Raw genomic sequence first — 23,065 nt, 5'->3', positions numbered from 1 at the left:
TTTAATTAATTATAATTGAGAACTTTGTATTATTACTTCTGTATTATTAATATTTAACAATTAATAATTAGTAGTGACTTTTCCTAGGGCAAAATATACTTCTATTTATAGTAATTGACTTTCCTGAATATAATAAACCTCTCAGTTTAGAAATAGTTTTAATGGTAATTTACCCTAAATTTTGGTATAATCTATGCATCTATGGTATGTACAGTAAAACGTCTGAAGAACAGACACTGATGGAAACATAGAAAATAGCTGTTGTTTAGGTGACTGTTATACTTTGTATGCAGTTTTGTTTAAAAAATTGTTCCTAAAAATGGCCATTGTTTGGAGGTGACTGTTGTATTTTGTACGCAGCTTTCTTTAAAATATAGTTTCTAAAATGGCCGCTGTTTAGAGGGTCGGCTGTCTCAAATTCTTATTTAATTCTTCGATTATTATGAACTGTAATGGTTGAAACTTGGATTATTATGTTTTGATTTTGTTGTTGTATTTTGTATTATTGTAGTAGTAATAAGCTATCTCAAGATATATCTTGCCTTATAATAAGATATGGGTTAAAGTGGTTGACCTCAAATATATATCAGAGATAGGGAAATCCATTAAGATAACAGAAATATCAAAATGTTCATAAAGAAGAGACGATAAGATGCTGTAGGAATAAGTAATTTACGCTATCGTAAAGTGTCTTATGTTCGAGTAAATCTAGTGAAAGAAAATGATATCATACTTATGGTTAATCTGTTGAATCTGAGTCTGTATTGAAGACTTAATTTACAAATTTATCATTTCGTTGAAATTTGCATTAAGCGAAATATTGCTCTTAATTAAAACTTCCTTCCTGATACGTTAGGTCTTTCATTAGTATTGATTATAGCACTTTCAGAACATTTTCGTGCTCATTCAAATTCTACATACATTGCCGGTTGCAAGTTAAATAATTATGTTTCATTCAAAATAACACGCAATATATGTATTTCCTTTCAATATACTTAATTAATGCTACGTATATTAATATATCAAGACATATCTTAAGTATGGAATTTTCAATAAGTCTATATGAGTATCAGATATAAAATATCAATAAAAGCTGACAATGTTGTAGTTTTTATTTATTTTCATCCCTAATAATTGTACTATTACTTTATAAATCTTCACTTTGGTTCGGGATATATAAAGGGGATGAAGACCATTTCTTTCGAACCAGTAGTTCAATTTTCCTGAAAATTTGACTGGGGTAAGAGATGATACATGTTTTGTGTTTTTACTCATCACATTTTAGAGATTTTAGGAATTGTACGTGTTCTGAAAAACTCCCACGGGGAGGGACGAAACTGTCACGTTTTTCTTAGTTTATTGGCGTTTGTGTGTTGATAATGGAGTTATTTAGCAATAACTTTTTACGATTTTTAAGCTGCAATGTTAGCTTAAAAATTGACAAAAGAACATAGAAATAAAAGTAGCCAGTGGCGCGTTATCCTTTGGGCAAAAAGGGGCAATTATCTGGGAGCCCTTGTTGGTGGGGGCCTCAGGCAATTGCCGTTTTTGCCACAGGATAACGCACCAAAACATTTTTCATATTTTCTTATAAAAGAAAATATTTCCCCCGAAGAAAAATATTTGAGGTTATCATTGTACATGAGGCCCCTAATTCAAATTTTCATGGGCCCAAGAAGATCTAACACTCTACTAAGAAGAGTATAATAATGCTAAAGAATATCAAGTACTAAAAGAAACACTAGAAATGTGCATAAAACTAATTTAAATTAATTTTAAAAAATAACCCAAAATTTGTATTCCTTTCTGGTGTTCGAATTAAAAACACCGCATAAATTATATTTAACAACTCTAAATATTATTTTTAAATTTAATAATTTAAAATTACTTTCCTTTAATTAAAAAAGCTTCTTTTATATTGATTATTTCGTACACTCCCTCGTAATATAATAGAAACGACGAGGAAGGTGACAATATTACAATTTGCCATTTGCTTTATTGACAACAAAATAATCAAATGCAGTTCATTTAAAGTTTATTTACTTAAGTAAGTAATCAAATATAAACAGAAGGAATTTTAAGATGACAGATAACACATCTAAGTGATAAAGCAGATGACAGCGCTATTCAGCGACGAACACGAGTATGATTGATAAGGCATTATAAAGCAGTTCGCATTATTAAACGTCAAATTTAATAAAGACGGAAAATTTATAAAATTATCTTAACTACATTATTATGTTTAATAATAAAATAACCATAACTTATATAATAATTTTAGAAATAAATTTTTTGCATTACTTTTATTATTTAACATAATTTTTAGTTAAAATTATTTGTAATAATATAATATTTACATTATTTTTGAAGATATTTTCTTGTTTTTTTAATAATCTTATTTATCTATTTTTGCATTTTTTAAATATTTTTAATAAATTAATTAAATTTAAACATAGGGATGCGTGTTATATCTCATGCCTGTAAGTATACCCGAAATTAAACAATATACGGGAAAAATTCATAATTTATTTACATAATAATAATAATAATAATAATAATAATATAATATACGAGTAATTTACAAAATTCCCTTACAAGCTCTGACATAAATAAGCGGCGTTAATATATTTTTCTACACGACAATTATTATTAAATTGTTAATAAAATTCTTTCACAGTTTCCTGTGTTAAGTTTTTAACGAGGAAACTTTACAAGTATATATATTATTTTAAGTAAAATTGCCTCCTATTCTTTCAAATCTTATTAACTACATAAGAAATGGTAATTATCGAGAAGCAGAAAAACACTTTTGGTTCACTTTTCAATTAAATATAAACGTCTTTTTTCCCTCCAAATTAATTATATTAGCTATACACCATGTAAATTTTAATAAAACTACATTTTTTATAGTTTCATGACTATAGAATACTTGTTAATTACTTGGTATCTTTCGAAAGGTAACTAATTATAGATATTAGTAAATAATTAAAAAAAGGGAATTAAATTATTTAGTTATAACCTTTCCTTTGTTTAATATTTAAAAATAAAGGATTAAATATTTATTTATTTTTATTTTACGTTTATTTAAACACTGGGGCTTTAAAAATTAATATAAAAATATTTTGTGTTTTATTCAACCGTATAAATGTTATTTTGTCAAACAACTGGAACTTTTTCTTTTTAGAAAAAATATGTGTCTACAATATCATCCCCAAAGATATTTTTTTATTCTCTTTTTTCACTATTTCTTGTTTTCTCTCCGTGTTTTCATCACTGCTGAATCTATGGTTATCGCTTGTCGATTTTCAGATACAAGATTTTTTTTAAAAGATGATTTGTAGATAGCATAAAATCAATAGGTGCCCTGTTCTGTTGTACTGCTTTTCAGTGTTGTGTGTACTACACATTACAACATTTAATGTTTTGTTCAGACGGTGCTCTTGACGTATAAAACATTGGCATGGATATAGTATATATTTAAGATAGTATTTATAATAGAACTAAATACTACAGAAATAGTTAATTCAAATACAATGATTTATCCACTAAGCCAGTGATTCCTAAAGAGGTAGTGATACTACTAGTAATTTCACTAAAGTAATAGGCAGTAATTCCATTAGATATGTAGGTAGGTAGTACTCACAGGAGGTAGTAATTCTACTATGTAGGTATAGAGCGGGCAGTAATTCCGGTAGGTAGTAATTCCATTCCTAAAGAAGGGTATAACCCTCTTTAGAAATCATTACGCCCTTAAGGGGTGCCATTGAGAGCGTAAAGACTTAACAGGGCGCTGAAAGGCAAGGGAGCAGTAGGGGTGTTGTAAGACAAAGGGGATAAGAATTAATTTTGAAACAAACAAAAATATAAGAAATATATGCGCTAAAAAGTAGTCCGGAAATTTTGGGAAACTACACTAGGCCCTATTTAAAAAATTAATAAAATAATATTGTGAAAATTGATTAATAAGGAAAAAAATATATTCTAAATATATTAATATAAAAGCTTAAAAATTATTAAAGTGTTTGAACATAGCAAGCGATTACTTAATGTATATTAATGTAATTGTATAAAGCATTTTATTGTAACTAAAATTATTGATTTATATGAATTTTTTGTATGAACTGTACATAAATTGACTTTCGAATTATAATTTTTTAGTTTATTCTTCAGAATAAAAACAATAAAACTGTATTTTCATCCACGAAAAGTTAAATTTATGCAGAAGGTCATTAGTTCAAAGGCAATTTCCTTTATTTTAAAATTAGATAAATTGGATAGAATTGAGTAATCTTGTAAATATGTATTATTTAAAATTAAGTTTTAGGAACTATCATTTCAAGAGGAAAACTTTAAAGATACTGTTTTGTAGGAAAAATCGGGCATTTTACAAAGTAGGTCATTGGTGATGGAGTGGTGTTCAGTTAGAAAGAATGGAGAAAATCAGACGAAGGAGTATCATTTTTAGAAGATATAAGCCACTCGAGTGGGTTGAATAATACTAAAAATAGTATCTACGTCGTTTTAAACAGGATGAAAATATTCGAAATTAAGGAGAATTATTGGAAACTAAGTAGTTTAATACGAAACTGAATCTATTACAGACAATTTTATGAGTCAAAGTCCGATGATTTTACAAGACAAAAATACTTAGAATTCAGTGTTGTTAAAATAATTTTATGCTTAAACACGACTTTTTAAAAAGTTGCAAATAAAAACTTTAAGAAACGTTTATTTTGTTATTTATTCGTTAAATTATTAAAACACAGAGCAATTATTGAAAAAATTCGACTAACAATAATTGCTTTCACCTAGCTCATACAAAACAGCAATTGTTTTTAGAGTAGACAAGGTTACAGATTGCATATTCCTCTTATATTGTTTAATTTATTATACTAAACTCTTTAAAAAGTTTATTTTTATTATCTATAAATTGTAATTAGGGTGATTAATTGTAAATACATCTTCGAGTTTTAATGTATTATCATTGAGTCAACTATAATCATCGATATTAGGAAAAAAACGCACTATAATTAATTGTAAGCACGATTAATATAATAGTAACGATAGTATAATAGATTAGATTAAGATAGATTAGTATAAATAGTATAGATTAGTATAATAGATATAATATAATAGTAGTATAATTGTGTGTGACGGCCGGATAACCGAGAGAATAAGATGGCATCCTACCTATCGGGGATTGAATCTGGATGGGTCGAAAACTTGAAGAATTTTTTGAGGGTGGTCCACCTAGATATGTCGAGAAAATTTTCTAGGGAACAAAGCTTGGAAGGAATAATTGCATTATTTAATTTTTGGAGTTTTTAACACGTAGATGATAGATTAAATTTAAGGTCGAGGGTATAAGGTAAGGTTACATATCTCAATCACTTTTAAGGTTATAATTTGTGGAGTTTTTACGTGATTCCAGAGGAGGGCCTCCTCTGAGGACCCTTCGCTTACAACCTGGCTACCCCATTGTGGACCTGGTCGAACCTATAATGGGATCGTTAAACAAAGGTACTGTTAGTGCCACAGAACGGAAAGAGTCTTTAAAAAAAGTAATAATCGTAACAGTATTGTTGACATTAGAACTAAGAAATATCTACAATTATATAAATTCGACGAGAAATCTTTCGGAAAAAAGAAAACACTCGAAAAGAATTGTAGAGATAAATTTGCATCACTTGTTCTAAGGCTAAAAACTCTCATCAAATCGGATTTATTAGAACTGATCAATGGATGCTCTGTAACAAGTATTCATCAAAAGAAGTCTTCAATTTCGATACTCCTTCAGTTTATCATACTTCACAAGAATTTTTCGATAAGAAGTATCCATCAACTGAAATAAATCCTTTTTGATGGGACCCTATTAAAAAAATAACAGATCAAAGAATGCTTCAAAGGAATTCCACATAATAATTAATTAGACTTCCTCTGGTATTATTTTCTCCTCAATAAATGATTGCAAATGTGTCAATAGATTATCCAGCCTTGGGGAATATGTCCATGGGTCAAGGAAGCTGTGTGTTTAATAGAAATTTATTGACTGTGCATTTAACAAGATCCTTGCTATGAACTGAAAGAAAATAAATAGAGAAGCTCCTGACCTTGAATGCTTATATATATATTATATATATGGAATTTCCTATATATCACGTAATTCCGAATTTGATTGATAGATATTAAGAAATGAAGAAATTACTCCATCGAACATTATTAAATGAAAATTCTCTGATTATAATAAATGTTCTGTACATAAATTTAGTTCTAATTTATTTATTTAAATTATTAAATATTCTTAAGTTATGTTTTAAATGACAAAAATTAAATAATTATATTTAAGAAGTTTAAATCAAATATTATTTTAACAGTAAATAAAGAAATTTAATTAAATACAAAATAATAATATAAAAAAACTGTTTATAAAATATAATTTTTTAAATTTTAAATCAATTTTAATTTAGAATATTTACAATAGAATAATATAATAATTATTTTTACAATCTTATTTTAAGAATAAATATAATTAATCTACAGATTTAAATATAATTAATTAACTTTGAAGATGTAAATTGTACTATTAGAAAAATACATTTAAAGGCTCTTAAGTGTTGTAAATTAACATTAAAATTATTGAAAAAATCGTAGATCTTTAAATTTCTGTCTGTCTACCTGTCTGTCCTTTCTTAATCTCGAGAACGGTGTTAGGTAGATAAAATACGAGATCAGGACTGAAAAGCATAGGTGTAGGAGTGACCAATTTAGTATACATGGACATCCGGTCTAAATTGCACGTCACGTGATTTCAATTCAAAATTTCCCCAGAACAGAGTTATATAGATGACCGGCAAGATTCTATTGCTATCGGGAAAAGTATGATTTACAGGGGCAAGACATTACTAATTTGAATGGAGAGCATATATTTTAAGTTAAATAAATTAAAAATATAGGCATTGTGACGTTGTCACAATAATTTTTGCTCGTAAAATTTGTACATAATTTTGGATTTTCTTAATAAAAAAACCTAAATTTTTAGTTTTTAGAAATATTAATTTAAGAAATTAGCCAACCAGGAATCGAAAAAGAACCGAATAACTGAAGAATTTCGGCTATTTAATTTTAACCATATAGTAATATAAACAAATATTTCTTAATTATTAATATTTATAATTAAGTTTTGCATACATTAAAAAATTCATGTATAAATAAATCTGTTGTTTACAACCAGAAAATAAACAAAAGATAATTTACTTGCTTAAAATACTAATTAATTTTAATTATTAACTATTAATTATGAGTTAAATTGTATATTAATAATGCACTTTATAATATATAACGGTAAAAATTTGATAAAATTAAATATATATTTAATTATTCTTTATTTTCTTTAAACTTTAGATTGAGAGTAAAACTTATAAATCGCTAATATATAAAGATTTGTTCCAAAATATTTCAATTATAATTAAGAATTGCAATTTTTTTAATTATAATTTTTGATATTTGAACCAATATCTATTTAATTATAATTTAAAATATTTTTAGGTAGATTTTATTTGTATTTTTTTTTTTTTTTTTTTTTTTTGCTTATTTAGTGAGTTTTAAGTGTATTATTTTGATGATAAAATCTGCTTGAAACGTGATTTGTTTACAGAGAAAACTAGGCCAATGTTTATTTTGTCGGCTATTTCATAGCTGAATTCTTACTTTAACAAATTGAAACAGCATCTGAGATTAAAAATGTTGGATTTATTGTTGAAATTTTCTCATGTTTTTCTTTTCTATCAACTGTCGTGTATTTAATACGGGTTCGTGCCTCAACAATGGCCAGGCCACGTGAAGTTTACCGGAATTTCTTCACGTGTCTAACACCTAAATAGGGGTCAGTTATGCACAGAAAGTTCTCACGAATGTCACCACCTTTTCCACGTGTTGATTTACAAAAATTAAAACTTTTTAATATAATTATAAACAGAAAAAAACATTAATTTATTAATTTTAATTTTTACCTTGAGATAAGACTTTAAATAAAGTCTATTTACATGGTTAAAAAGTGATTTAATATGCATAAAGTTAATTAATTCGATTTTACTTTTATCTAATATATACATAAATTCATGTTTATAACTTTAAATAATTAAATATTAGGATACGGTATTTACGGATTTAATTATGAAAATAAAAGCATTTTTCGATTAATTATATGGCTTGTTTATAATCAACGAAAAAGTAAATTTTACTTCTAGAATAAAATTAAATATATTGTTTAAATAATTAATTAATTGTATTCAATATACCGTTAATTATTTTATAAAATTTCTTCAAGCTTATTAATATTATTAAGGACTTAAATCTTGATATACTAAATTAACTTTATTTTTGATTTATTTTAAATATTTCAATCTTTACAAATTTAATAATACAATAATTCAGTAAATACAACTTTTCTTTTTTTTGGCTTTCACTGTTTTACACAATATATTTCTTAAGTAGATTATTGAAAATAATTTTAATTATACTGTCTAAAACTGTTTGGGCCGATTGCTAAAACGATTTATATTTATTAATTCATACTTTTTGATAAGAATTTTAATTAATTTCAATCTAAAAACTGTGATCTAGAACGTCCCTACATTGATCTAAATCACAGTTCATGATAATTGATTGGATAATAGGATTTAAGTTGTAAGTTACTCACAGATCTATAATTAAAACTATGAATTTTGTAGATAATTTCCATTTCAGCAATTGGTCCAACGTGTTTAGGTTTAAAATGTTTATTCATAGGAAAAATAATTGTAAAAATTCGAAGTTGATTAGTGTTTTCTTTTGGTAGTCTGCCAAATGTACTCCATTAAAGTATTGTCGGCAGAATATTCTAGTGCAATGGTAATTCTGTTAATTGTGCATTTTAAAGGAGAGAGGGAATGCTTTGAAAAAATAAATAAAATCATAAAGTAACTTCTTCGGTTGCAGGTGATTTAAATCCCGACATGCTGACATCTTCACGAATAGTTTTGCAAAATTCCGCTCTGTATCTTTGTCTCTTCCTCAGAGATTGAGGGCAGAGTAGTTTTCCAAATGCTCTACGAAAGTCTCTGCTCCAACACGCGTAAATAACGGGATTCATTCCCGAATTGATCCAACCTAACCACGTTACGGTTGACATTAACGTGGCATCAATTTGACACCTCTCCCGACAAATTCCCATTAGCACGTTGATTACAAAAAAAGGAAGCCAACATAAGATAAAGACACCCATAACAATAGCTAAAGTTTTAGCCGCTTTCCTTTCTTTTGCCAACTTTGCTAATTTTCTACTAACAGAAAAGTTCTTTAGGTGTCGAGGAACACCCCTCAACGAACCTCTTTCGTATCCGTCTTCCGAATAGTCACCTTCATCCGCGTAAGAACTCTTATAGTGTGATGGTTGCAACATCCCTCCCCTATGTATCCTGAGAGTTAAAAAAGTGCAGTGTTCTCCGTTAACAGATTGTATCTGTTTTTCTCCAAGTTTAAGACAGCGAGTTTGTGCAGCCGCTGCTTTGTATATCCTGTAGTAAGTGAAGAGCATAACTGTCAAAGGCCCATAAAAGGAAATGGTCGAAGAAAATACTAAATAGCCAATGTCTTCGGTAAATTCGCATTGATTAGGAATTTCAGGTAGTATAGTAACTTCCCTCCACCATACAATTGCAGGGAATGATATCAAAGCCGAACAAATCCATACTAAAGCAATTAAAACGCATGCTTTAGTCGTGGTCATCCTTCTAGGATAAGAAATAGGATCCGTTATTGCCCAGTATCTGTCTAAAGATATCACACACAAATTCAGTATTGAGGCGGTGCTCCCAAGAACATCGAAAGAGTGCCAAACGTCACACAGGTCTCTACCAAACGGCCACGAGTTTTCTCTAACTTGCAGGATCACAGAAAATGGCATCACTATGGCACCCACTAGACAATCAGCAGTAGCTAATGAAGCGATAAAATAGTTAGTAACCGAATGGAGATATTGCTCTTTGGCCACTGCCACCATAACTAAAATATTACCAAAGACGGTGGCTACACAGAACATAGTTAACACAACACCTAAAACCAAATTAAGCACTTTGAAATCTCCGGGAGGAATGTTTTCTGTGACGTTCACATACCACGAATTATTCTTATAAATTAATATATGCAGATATTCCGTCCGGTTAATGTCATCATCGCTGTAGTTAGTCCAGAGAACAGTTAGATTTTCATAAATTTCCAAAGTGGTATTCTGCATACCGATACGTTATTTTATGCTTATTTTATGGGAATTACTTCTATTCTAGAGATAAACGGTTCCATTAGACAAATCGATAACTTCACCCTTCCAGCCAGCAAGAATCTGCAAAGAAAAATATGTACATTCGTACATTATTTTGCTGAATAATTTAAGATTTTTGTACGTTTATTAAAGCTTTAAATTTAAATACAATTAATTTAATTATCATAACTTGAATTAAAGCCATCGTTTAAACTACCTCACGAGAAAGTAGAGAGCGACATTAAAGGGTAGAGATTTCATTTCAGATATTGCTAAATATACAAATCACAATTTATTTATACACGTATTAAGTATTTCTGTAAACATTGAAGAAATTAATTAACATATTTATGTAACGGTGGATAAAATAAACCGTTGTTTCGAGGTTAAAACCTCCCATGAAACAAAAGATACATTTATACAAACAAGAAAACCTCTGTTATAAATTCGTCAATTCGATTTAAATATTAAAAATGACTTATATGAATGGATCCTTATTCAATTTTCTTTTAAATAAACACAATCTTAACGACAATTAAGAGAAACAATTATTAATTAAAGTGCAATAATTAGTTTTAAAATATTCACATATTTTAATTAAATTATTCATCTGAAGACTTGTGATCATTTGAGAGATTGTTTTTAACGTTTAGCTTTCTCCATGTTGAAATTTAAATGGAGATTTACCTTTTTTTTTTATCATTTTAATCGCTTTTAAATTCTAGTTTGAAGAAGAAGTTGGAAGGTAATAAACAAACACATTAGAAACTTATTAGAAAGTAGAGAAAATAAAAAGGAAGAGAGGTAAAAAAAATTTAATTATAACGAACAGCCTTGATATTTGACATAGGAGATGTTTTCTATATCAGTCAACCTGTTCTTAGAAACTTCACTATAACTTTTTTATTTATTTTTTATTTTTGATTTCGACAGTTTTTATAAAGTTATAACGTTGTATAGTTTTAAGTAGAAGCTTAAGGCAATTTTTTGACTAGAGTTTTATATAAGTTTTAAAGAATTGTTTTTCTAGGACTTTCTGCCTTTTTGCATGAGCGATTTTCCAATATTGTATAACATTTTCACTTTTCACATTCTATACTTAAATGATTAAAGTACTCTCTGAAATTTTATTATTTTTCGTGTACTTTTACCAAACTTGGATTACCTAAAATAAAAAGATGAAAAGATAAAATACATATATATATATAACTATTTTTATTTTTTAATAGTTTTATTGATTATAATAAAACGTAAACAATTATAACATCTTTCAGAAATGTTTGCATTCAAACATCTATTAACGGACACTCCCGAATAGCGAACACCTCTACTTAACGGACAAACTTCCCGATAGTTGAGGTTGAACTGTATTATTATTATTATTATTAAATTAATTATTATTTAGTTATTATTATATATTTAAGTTTAAAATATATTTAAACAAATAACTAAATTTTAATATGATTTATTTAATTTATTAAAAATTTATAAAATAATAATTATTAATCCCACTTATCGCGCTTAAATTAGGATAAAGAGACTATAAATGAATATAAACAGTAAAAGAAAAAAAATGTAATAATTACAATTTACCTTACAATTCGAAGTTTAATTTACTATTAAATTTTCTTAATTAATTAATTTATTAATTGTTTAGAAAGAAAATTAAAAGTTGTTATTTGAATCTCCTTCGTTCTTTAATGTAAAAATATGAGAAAGACAAAAGCAAAGTTTGTTAACTCTTAATGAGGTGGAACTTTACAAGATTAAATTTATTTTAGTAACGGAATAACCTTATGGAGGATAAGTATAGTTGCTAAGGGAACTTGTCACTTGACACTTTTGTCGATATGACATGATGCCAGCTTGTAATGCAACATTTAAATCATAGTTTTCTGCCAGAAAGTGCAGTAGTATATATTTCTCTATTGGAATTTTTATCTCCTTTCTGCTTCTATCGCCTAATATATAATCTAAAACTCCGAGATATACCGAAAAAACTTTACAAAAATATAACTTTTACATCAGACTTCGTTAAAATTACATGTACAGTACAAGATTCTATCGATTGATCGTAAATCGATATAATTTATTTATTTTACCTGATTTTATATTTTAAAAAAATACTAACGTATATTTTTCCTTCCTTAATTGCAATAACACATACAAAAATTTGAGGGGAATTAAATAGAAATCGTTATAACCACCATCAAATTATTAAGAATTTTTCCACATCCGGATGAAGTATTGATAAATTAAAAAATAATAATAAATAGAATAATATAATGCAAATTTTTTTAATGTTTGAACGTGTAAATGTCACCTTTTATACAATTGAAAATCAATATTAAAATACATAACCGGTTAAATATTAAAATTACTTGTAAAATTTACAAGTAACGACCAAACTATTTGAATATTTTACGAGGTTCTTTGATGCTAAGAGTCTTGAGAAAATAGATAAAAATTCTATTTTATTTGCTTTTATGTACCAAGAAAACTTTATAAGAATTCAAGAAAAGAAATATATATATTTCTAATTCTTATCTGATTTGTAACATGGCACTACAAATCTATAATTGGACCTTGTAAAGAAATCTTTGCAGATGTATTTTATGAGAGACACAAGTTAATATTTTATATTATATTTAAAACAAATGACTTTTTTATTCTTAATTTTTTAATATTTATAAATTTGACATAAAAATCTTATTATATAAATTTTAATTTCTATTATTTTTAGAAGTTTTACGCATTGATTTTAAAGAAAATAAAGTTTATTTATAATATTTTCCCGCTTATACTTGTGTTGTCGTTTAATTATTCAACCATGTGAATCTTCAAATGAATAATTAAATGTCAACACAGATCTTTTCCAAGTGTCCGGATTTCTTTCAAACTTCATGTGCACTCACAAAGCATCAATACTGAGACTATTATGAATAATTTCGTTGATTTCTCTAGTAATTTTTCATTTTAAATAAAGAAAAACATGAATATTTATATAAATTTCCCAACTGTAGATTGTATATCTTATTACTTCACAATTTCTCACATTAAGAGGAACTTCTTTCAATGCTTCAACGAAGTGCAACTTTTATATTGCATTCATTTAAAATGAATTTTGTAACAAAAGTTATTTTACATTCATTAAAACTCGGCTACAAATATAAACATCATTATTATGATATCAGATAAATATAATTAAAGCCTGAGATAAATATAATTATATTTTAAAAGAAATTCTATTTTTGTTTTTATTATTATTTTAATTAATAAGAAATAACAATATGCATTTATACAACATTTATTTACTAATTCTTGTAAAGTAAGAAGTGTTTTTAGATAAAGTTTCAGTCTGATTAACGATTTCTATCTTATCTTCGATTGATTTATGTGAAAATTATTTATTTATTCTTTATAAATAATATAAAATGATATAAAAGTATGAATTTTTTAGTATTTTTCAGCTGTTTGTATTCTCTCTTTCTTTATAGAAACTTTTGTTACGCTATAAAAGTCCACAATATATTACAAGGAATTTTGGTAAAGTTCCATCTAATATAAAAGTTTTATCCACTTTAAGTTTCCTACAACATATTTTAACGAAAATTACACTTTAATTATAATTTTAATATATATTTTAATAAGATAAGTGTGAAAATCTTAGTTATATCTCTCATTTAGGACATTTTTATGCTGCAAACTATGACTCTCGTGCCAAATTTGGCCTTAGAGCCCACTTATAAATGATAAAAATAGTCTTACGTAAGCAAAATTTGGCTCTCCAATAAAAAAATTTGAGCGTTACCGTTGTAAATAACAAAATTTAAGCAATATTTATTGTATTAATAATAAAGCGTGTTTCCAATTAATGAATAAGTGATTTGGTGTCAAATAAAAGGAAGAATAGATGAAGGACCGTTACGTTGACATAACTCAAGATTAACCATGGACCTGTCAGATAACAGTTATGTATAGACTAAGATCTTGTGGCACTTGTGTACTTGTGCTAGATTAACCAAATCGAACTTCTCATTCCCATTACACGACTCCTCCAAAGAATGAAAGACAAGCGAATACTAAAACAAGATCTACTCATACGTTTTCTTCAGGGATAATTTATGAAATATGTTCATCAGTTTCAAACTAATATAAATTATCTACGGAAAAAAAAGAGATAAATTAATCTGTAACCATATACAATAAATGCTTTTCCCTAATAAACTGATTACAAGAATAATTTTGATTGGTGCTTCTCGTATAACAAGATAAATAAATTTGGGGTGCATAGTTATCAAATTTAGATTAATTTCGTTATTGCTGGACCTTAACGTAGTTAGAATCGTTTATTCTATTTTAAAAACAAATTTTTCTTAAAAATTAACAATAATTACAATTAAAAAAACGAGTTGCGTAACTTTTCCGGCAAAAAAAATTAAAGTTATGTATGGCGCCATCTGTTACGAGATTTTACTAAAAAAAACTTTTCATATTACTAATTATTATAAAATGGCAAAAAGGTTAATTATTAGGGTAGAGAGAAGTTTTATAAAAATTTGTAAATGCTAAAATCCAGTAAGATCTTCAAGTTCGATCCCACTGGAAATATGATAATATCTCCTCACGTCCTCGATCTTTAACCCCCAAAATTTAACAACATCAATGCCCCTAATACACAAATCTTCCTGCGAAATTTCAGAACATTTCGAAAAAAGGCACACGAGTTGTTAAACTTTAAAATGGGTAAACAAAATCGTGCACTCCTCACATACAAACATCCATATATATAGAAAAACACCCAAATTTTTTCGAATTGCTGGACGTTTCAAGGTCCCCCGAGTCCGAAAATGTGAAATTTTTGGGGATCGTTTTTTAGCCGATGGCCATACTTTCCCCTTGTTATATATAACAGCTTGAAAAGTAATAATATTCTTTATGTTATTGATAAAATTTGTATTTAACACTAATGCTTCACACGTATTTAAATGAGAGTATTTAAATAATTGCTACAGATTTAGAATTCTGTTTTGGTTAATGATGACAGAAATTATTGAAATAATAATCTTGTTTAAATATGGTAATTAAAGAATTACGTGCTTAATAAAGATTGATTGTCTTAAAACAGCATCATTACTGTAAATCTTTCAAAATTAATAGATCAGTAATGATGATAACGCGCGGAGGATACGACAAATGCTCGCTAGAAAGTTAATTATTTCTTTATAAAATTGATACGGCAATCTTATTTCACAGGAAATTTTGTTTTATATCTTTTTAAAATTATGTTAAAACTGAATTTAAGGAAATGTCAGCTCAATATTAAAGAAAAAGAAGAAGAAGAAGAAGAAGAAAAAAAAAAACTATATATCCTGGAGGAGAAAGAAACATCTGGAGATCCTAGTTAAGTTCCTTCAATTAGAAAGACTATAAGTGAAACGTAGATTCAATATTTTCAAGATACTTTATTGGATTTGCCAAGCAAGACATCCAATCAGACAAAATGCGATCAAGCAAAACTCTATCGAATATTAGAAATATTTCTAGTCGATCTTGTTTAATTTTACTTTCCAGGCCGTTATACAACACAGGGAAAGTATGGAGATCGATCAAAAAAATGACCACCCAAAAATTTTGGACTCAGGAGACTCTTAAACACAAGTGTAAAACAGTTCGGGGTGTTTTCTGTACGTATAGATAAGTTGGTCTGTGTGGGGGGGGCACAATTTTGTTTACCACTTTGGAGCTTGTACCTTTCGTCAGAAATTTCTGAAATTTTGCACAGAGGTTTCATTATTAGGGTCATTAATGCTGTTAAATTTTGGAGGTTAAAGGTCAACGGGGTGAGGAAATAAAGAGAGTAATGTGTCATGTCTCGAGTAGGGTCGGATTTAATGAAGCAATTTACAATTTTTTATAAAGCTCATCTTCACTCTCAAAATTCATCTTTATCCATTTTATAATAATTAGTAATATAAAAAGTTAGTAAATAAAAATCTAATAAGAGATGGAGCCACACACGATTTTAATTTTTTATGCCGGAAAAGTTACGCAACTCTTTTGTTTTTCATAATTTTGACGAATATTTCCGGTCTTAAATTTAAAGTATAAATCTAATTTTTCTGTTAAATTTCACAATTATTAAAGCATTTGTTTATGTTAAATATATAACGTTTCCACCTGTTTTACGGGTTTAAAAATCTATATAAAGACTAAAAATTGGCATATTTTCAGGGGAAGAAAGTATTTACTACGAGTAAATTTATTTCAGTTCGAATTTAATTACGATATCATCAAACAATAATTCTGCCAAGTAATTATGTTAAATTTATATAGTTTATTAAAGCTTATTAATTTAATTAATTCTTTAGTGGTTAAACAATTAAACTATTAATGTTAATATATAAATTGTCCAAACAATTTCAAGATATTAAACAATAAAATCGTTTAGAGTAGATTGTATAATGTTTAAATAAATTAAATTGTAATTATCTAACAACAAAATTCGATAGGAAATTTGTTTAAAAGCTTAATTTAAAGAAGAAATGTATAAAATTTATTAAAATTAGAACAATTTTGGGTTGTAAATTGGCACTAATATTAGCCACAGTTTATTTTAAAAAATGGTATTTATTTTGTTTTATTTTTTTAAAGATAAAAAACAATAATATTTTGCTATTTATAATCGAATGATATTTATTTTTTGCTATTAAAACTCCATATAAGTTAGAATAACATTGCTAATTTAATCATGTAAAATAGACCAGATACAATATTATTTTCTCTCAAGGCACATTATTATTGAAATTTATTCTAATTAAATTCTACCATTTTAATATTTTATTTTAAGAATTTCTTTAAGAATATGAGCAAGATGAGGAAGAAAATCATAAACAAATTTTTTTCGAATATAATATACAAAATTTTAAAAAATAAAGAATTATTATTTATAATTTTAATTATAAATTTTAAGTAAAAATGTATTAATTGTTATTAGTCTTACTTTTTAAGTTAAACGAGAATTTATTTATGTAAATAAATAAATAAGTAAAAATGAAGAAAAATTGATATTAATTTAAGGTAAAAAATGAGGAACGATAACAAATTCATTGGATAATTAAGATAATGATTTATAAGTTTCGTTATCACAAGCATTATTAATTATAAAAGTGATAACTTATGTAACAAAATATTGAATAAACGTGTTTAATAATTTTCATATTTTATATTTAACTTGCAATGTCAAAAATTATATTAATTTGATTAATAATATACTTTTAAAAAACCAGAATTATTATTATTATTAATTATCAGGAGAGTTTGCTGATTAAGTATGTAGTTCACTTGTATATTTTCTATTTAGAAACACAGTGATGTGTTAATTAAAGACACAAGACTTATTTATTATTTATATTTAATAATTTAAACTTGTTTTAGTATATCCAGAACAAATATTTTCAGATTTGTATGCTCAAAGTTGAACTTGATGGCATAAAATTTTGAGTATGAATCACACGATACATTAAATATTAAAAGTAATAATAAGCTGTATATTATTTAATGCATGAATATTTTATCAATTAAGAAAGACTTTGCCATATAAATTTTAATATAAAAATTCTCAGAAGTGAATTTTATTTAAATTTTATCACTTTTACTTATTTCTGACAGCTTATTTACAAAATAATGTGAATATCTTTATTAATATTTTCAAAAATATGAACAATAAATCGATACTTTGTAAATGGCACTACACTTGTGTAATTAATTGTAATTAAATTAAGTGGTTTAAGATTTATAATACGAAATAAAATTATGTGTATGAGCTTATATGTGTAATATTTATTAAATTGAATATATAAGCTAAATAAAAATGGTCGTGTCAATCAATATTTATTTTTAATTACATGTAGGAAATACCTTATGACAACAGATTTCCTCCCCCACGTCAACACATAATCCTTCAATTAACACATTAATATAATGAATATATTAATATAAAAGTTGCTTTAGAAATGGATATTTCTCGTATTAAGAATAAGGAGAAAATCTTTTACGTCTGCATTTAGACGTCACAATAAAATGACGTGTAGTTTATAATATTTACATCAGACCTTTTACAATATTAATGCAGTCTACTTTTCACATCATACACGTGAAACTTATTCTTCGATTTCTAGAATATATATATATATATATATATAATAAATCGATACACGTGTATGATGTGTGTGTCGTAACCTAAAAATCTGTAATTTTATTCTAATCTCTCCCATTAATTCTTGTTTATAATAGATTTTTAATTTAAAAAATCTCACAGTTTTATTTAGAAATAAAAATTAGTTTATATCTAATCGTGTTAATCTTATTGTGCTTTTTATAATTTCCCAATTAATTGTGAGAAATACAATGCTCCCTCCAGAATATTGATAATTTATATTGTTTAAACTCAATAAAATTAAGGGAAAAAATCAAATGCGTGTTATTGTGAGATCATCACAATGTCGGGCTGCAATGTTTAGTCATATTTTGATTTTAAAAAAATCACGCCACTTCTAGTCCAGACAGGAAGTTTGTATGTAGTTAATTAGAACTTAAGCTTTCGTATCTGGTCTCGATTTTTATCTATCTAACTCCTTTCAGTAGAGATTAATGAAGGACAGACGGACGACAGTGGAAGTGTATAGGTCTGCAATTTGAAAATTGCAGCCCAATGAAACAAACTTTATTTTTTCTCTAGTGTAATCATTTAATTACTTTGTAAGTATGATAGAATTTGAATTTTAATTTAGGTAAGCTTAAACTATATAATAAACCTGGCGTATATTTCAGTTCTACACGAATTATAATAGCTGGAGGAAGTATGAAACTCGACAAAGCAGATATCATTATAAATTACACATTAATTTTTCTCTTGATAGAACAGTGGCTGGGTAATGGAAGAAAGTCAAAATTAGCATTAATATTCAATTACCGTAACAATATTTTTGTTGAAACGTAACATCAATTGGCAGTGAAGTTTCTAATTATGATGGTAATGTCATCTTACAACATATCTACATATTACATTATGAGTTAGCAATCAATACAACTGTAAATAAATAAAAGTTCATCGTAATATTTTCAACAGAGGCGAAATAAAATAAGATATAAATGTTAATATCAATATTAAAGAGAATTTCTTAATTACGCAAGTGAAAAATTATAAAAAAATAAATCATAAAATGAAACTAGTTGCACTTTATGTGTGAAGAATAATACAACACGGTTTCACAAAAATCATAAATCAATATTTTAATTAAAAAATCACATTATTCGCAATCCAGAGCAGAAGTTCATATATAGTTAATCGGGCTTCCGGCCCCTAAACTTTCCATATCTGGTCTCGATTTTCCTCTATCTAATTCTGTTCTCGAGATTAAGAAAAGAAGGACGGACAGACGAACGACAGTGGGAATCCATAGGTCTGAAATTTGATAACTGCAACCCTATAAAAAGATAAACTTCCAATGTATATACAGTTTGAATGGCATTTTGACGTAAATCAAATCTCTATCTGGAGAGCTCAGGTTCGATTTCCGCTTGTTATGATATCTCTTGCTTCTTAATAACCAGATAAATTACATGTTTATTTCATTGACACTAAAGAAAGTCGAAGATAAATTTCAATACAAACGAGAAACTTTAGTAACTTGTATTAATTATACAGACAACCTACAAATTTAATAACAATTAACTTGTTTAAACATTAAAATTAATTGCTAAATGTTCTCCTATAAAATAAACATAACTGATAACATAAAAATAATTATTATTAAGTATTAAAATACCCAATTTAAACTCAAAGGGGAGTAATTTAAAATGTTTTTATGCGGTAGAGATTTATATCTGCAAGTAAACAAAAGTAAAATATGACAAAAATCATTTGACCTTTTCTTCTTACAGAACCAATGACGTAAAAATTAACTTTGAAAAGGGAAAGAGAGACGATAGTATTTAAAGAAGTGATGGAAGGATCGATACTGAAGAGCCATCAGATAGCAAATTAAGATATAATTGAGTTTTAATCGCATTAAATAGCTGCCAGGATCGAAAACTTCAATTTATTATTGGTTTTAAACCATGTAATTAAAGGATATTGTATACGATAACATTTCCTTTTTTATTATGTTTTTATAAACAAATTACAATTAAAAATAAGTATGTGAAAACAAGTATAATTACCGATAACAATTGAGTGGAAAAAATTGCAATTAATTTAATCTTATTAATTTACTTGATTTGCAACTTGGTCTTGGTAAAAAATTTTGATTATTATTAAACTTTAATAACTACTAACTTAAACATAACGAGTAAAAATTAAGTCTGCAGTTCTTTAATCATATTCTTAATTTATTTAATTTAAAATATATGCTCTTCATCTCAAATTAGTAGTATCTTGCGCCTGTACATCATACTTTTCCTGACAATAAAAGAGTTGTGCCGGTCACTCCATCAGGGAAACATTTGAATTGAAATCACTTGATTTTTGATCTAGACTGGAGGTTCGTATATAGTTAATCGGGGCCCCTGTTCTAAGCTTTCAATACCTGGTCTCGAATTTCATCTATCTAGTACCGTTATTGATATTAAGGAAGGACAGACAGACTAGGAATTTATAGGTCTACAATTTTTTTTTCGAATTGAAGCCCAATTATAGTTTGATAATTTATTGAAGAAATAGCATTAGGTACTAGTAAAGGGCATTAGTGATTTTTATTGAATTATAAAGGTAAAAATACAATGAACTGATTATTGATTTATTTACTTTGTAAAGAAAATAATTACGATAAGAAATTCTGAATATTTTATAAGAATATGGAATAAAAAGTATCTGAAATCATTAGAAATACACTTGAAAGCGTCCAACTATTGCTCAACTTAAAAGAAAAAGTAAAAAAACAGATACCACCTGATAAGATACATTCTCCTTTTGCATTTATTCATTCAAAATCATTTTAATTTCACTCGAATAAACTTCGACTAAAAAGAAAATAAAGTATATAAAAATACAATAAAAATAAGCTATTTTCTTCCTTAAATAGAATAAAATTATGTAGAAAATATTTTATTCCTTTCATTATTAAAATTTAAATGTAATAATAATAAATTAATGATCAAAGAATCGGGTGTTAAAAATGCAAATATATTTTTAATACCCTTTTTAATAATTTATAGTTTAAAATTTTTATTGAAATATAAGTAAACCAATATTTCATGTTCTGTTTTGTGAATCCTTTATACATTTTATTTCCCTTCAAGATCTGGATTTGTCAGATGATATATCATTAAAATAAAATATTGAAGGTAAAGCAGTTTAAATATGATTTTCCGTTAAACACTTACCACTAAAATGGTAAGTATTTTTTGCTCCAGTGAAGAAAATAAATCACTTCTAAGTCTCTAGGGTCAAGCACTTTGGTGAAAAGACAGTTTTACACTAAAGACCGTTCCTCCTCTAATTCAAAAACTGTTGCCGTTTTTACACTTTTCCAAATTGATTTTATTCTTTTGTAATATTAATGATTGCTTAAGAAATTTTCAGTAATTAAGTGTCAAACAATTCTGTATTTTATTATAAATGAAAATTTAATAATTCTTCTAATGTTAAAAGCGTAATTCTACTCGAAAAATTCTATTAATGAGGTTTTCTTCACAATTTAAGAAATTCTATTCAGAATTTTATTCGTCTTTAATTAATAAAACGTACTTAATCATTAAATCCTCTTTTAATGCTCGTTCTCTCTCTTTTCTCTTGGTTTCTTTCTTTCTCTCTCTCTCTCTCTATTTTTTATTTTCACTTCTCTCTCTTTGTCTTATTCTTACTTCTCTCTCTCTCTCTCATTCTCAGTTTCCCTCTTTTGTCTCATTCTCTCTTCTTTTTTTTTCTTTTTTTTTCTTTTACTCACTTTTTCTCTTTTTCTTTCTTACTTGTTCTCTTTTCTATTTCTTGTTTTCTCTTCTCTCTCTCTCATTCTCAGTTTCCTCCGTTTGCTTTCGTTCTCTTTTTTCTCTCTCTCTTTTTCTTTTACTTGTTCTCTCTTCTGTTTCTGTTGTTTTCTCTTCTAAATCTCTCCCATTCTCACTTTTCTCTGTTTGCCTCATTCTCTCTTCTCTCTCTCTTTGTTTCTTATTTGTTCTCTTTTCTGTTTCACTTACTTGTTCTCTTTGTCTCATTCTTTTTCTGTCATTCTCTCCGATAATAATAATAATAGTCAAGAAATTATGTATTTTTAATTATTCAATTTAAATTTTATTTTAACTCGATATATAACTGGATTAAAAAAATTCGTTCTTTGGAAAATATACAAGAAAGTTAGTCAGATTTCAAGAACACGTGTCTACATTTCAAATGGCAGATATAAACGTTCTCTGAAAATAAAATTATGATTAAAAAAATTCGATCGATAATCGGAAGTTTAATTAGATTAATGTCCGCTTCCATCACTTTATAATGCTTTAATACAATTAAGGGGTTAATGCTAGAAGAGGAGAAAAAAATCGAAATTTTTAATGAGATTTATTTAATAAATATTTTAGGGCATAAAAAAGAGATTATTTTAAGATAATTAGCTTGTAAAATTTTTAAATAAATTGTTTATCAAATAAAAATTTCTTAATAATTAAATAAAAATAAAACCGATAAATTATTTAACACTAGAATTAAATTGTAACAATTTCTATCAGAAAAAAAATAAATATCCCGTTTTATCGCACACTAAATTAAGT

At 26.6% G+C, this 23,065-nt stretch overlaps 1 protein-coding gene across 1 annotated transcript in view; it reads right to left on the bottom strand.

The window, feature by feature from the left end:
* Positions 1–8,520: 8,520 nt before the first annotated feature.
* LOC136985363 (dopamine receptor 2-like) overlaps positions 8,521–23,065 on the bottom strand; it is a 67,864-nt gene continuing 53,319 nt past the window's right edge. Inside the window, exon 3 of the mRNA XM_067282634.1 lies at positions 8,521–10,378. Coding sequence (XP_067138735.1) covers positions 8,951–10,273 — 1,323 coding nt within the window. The 5' untranslated portion in view covers positions 10,274–10,378 and the 3' untranslated portion in view covers positions 8,521–8,950. The remainder of the gene's footprint in view (positions 10,379–23,065) is intronic.

This window comes from Centruroides vittatus, unplaced genomic scaffold (assembly GCF_030686945.1).
Source record: "Centruroides vittatus isolate TY-2023 unplaced genomic scaffold, ASM3068694v2 contig_962, whole genome shotgun sequence".
NCBI lineage: Eukaryota > Metazoa > Arthropoda > Arachnida > Scorpiones > Buthidae > Centruroides > Centruroides vittatus.
The sequence above is the reverse complement of the archived record's forward strand: the minus strand, read 5'-3'. Positions and strand labels throughout refer to the sequence as shown.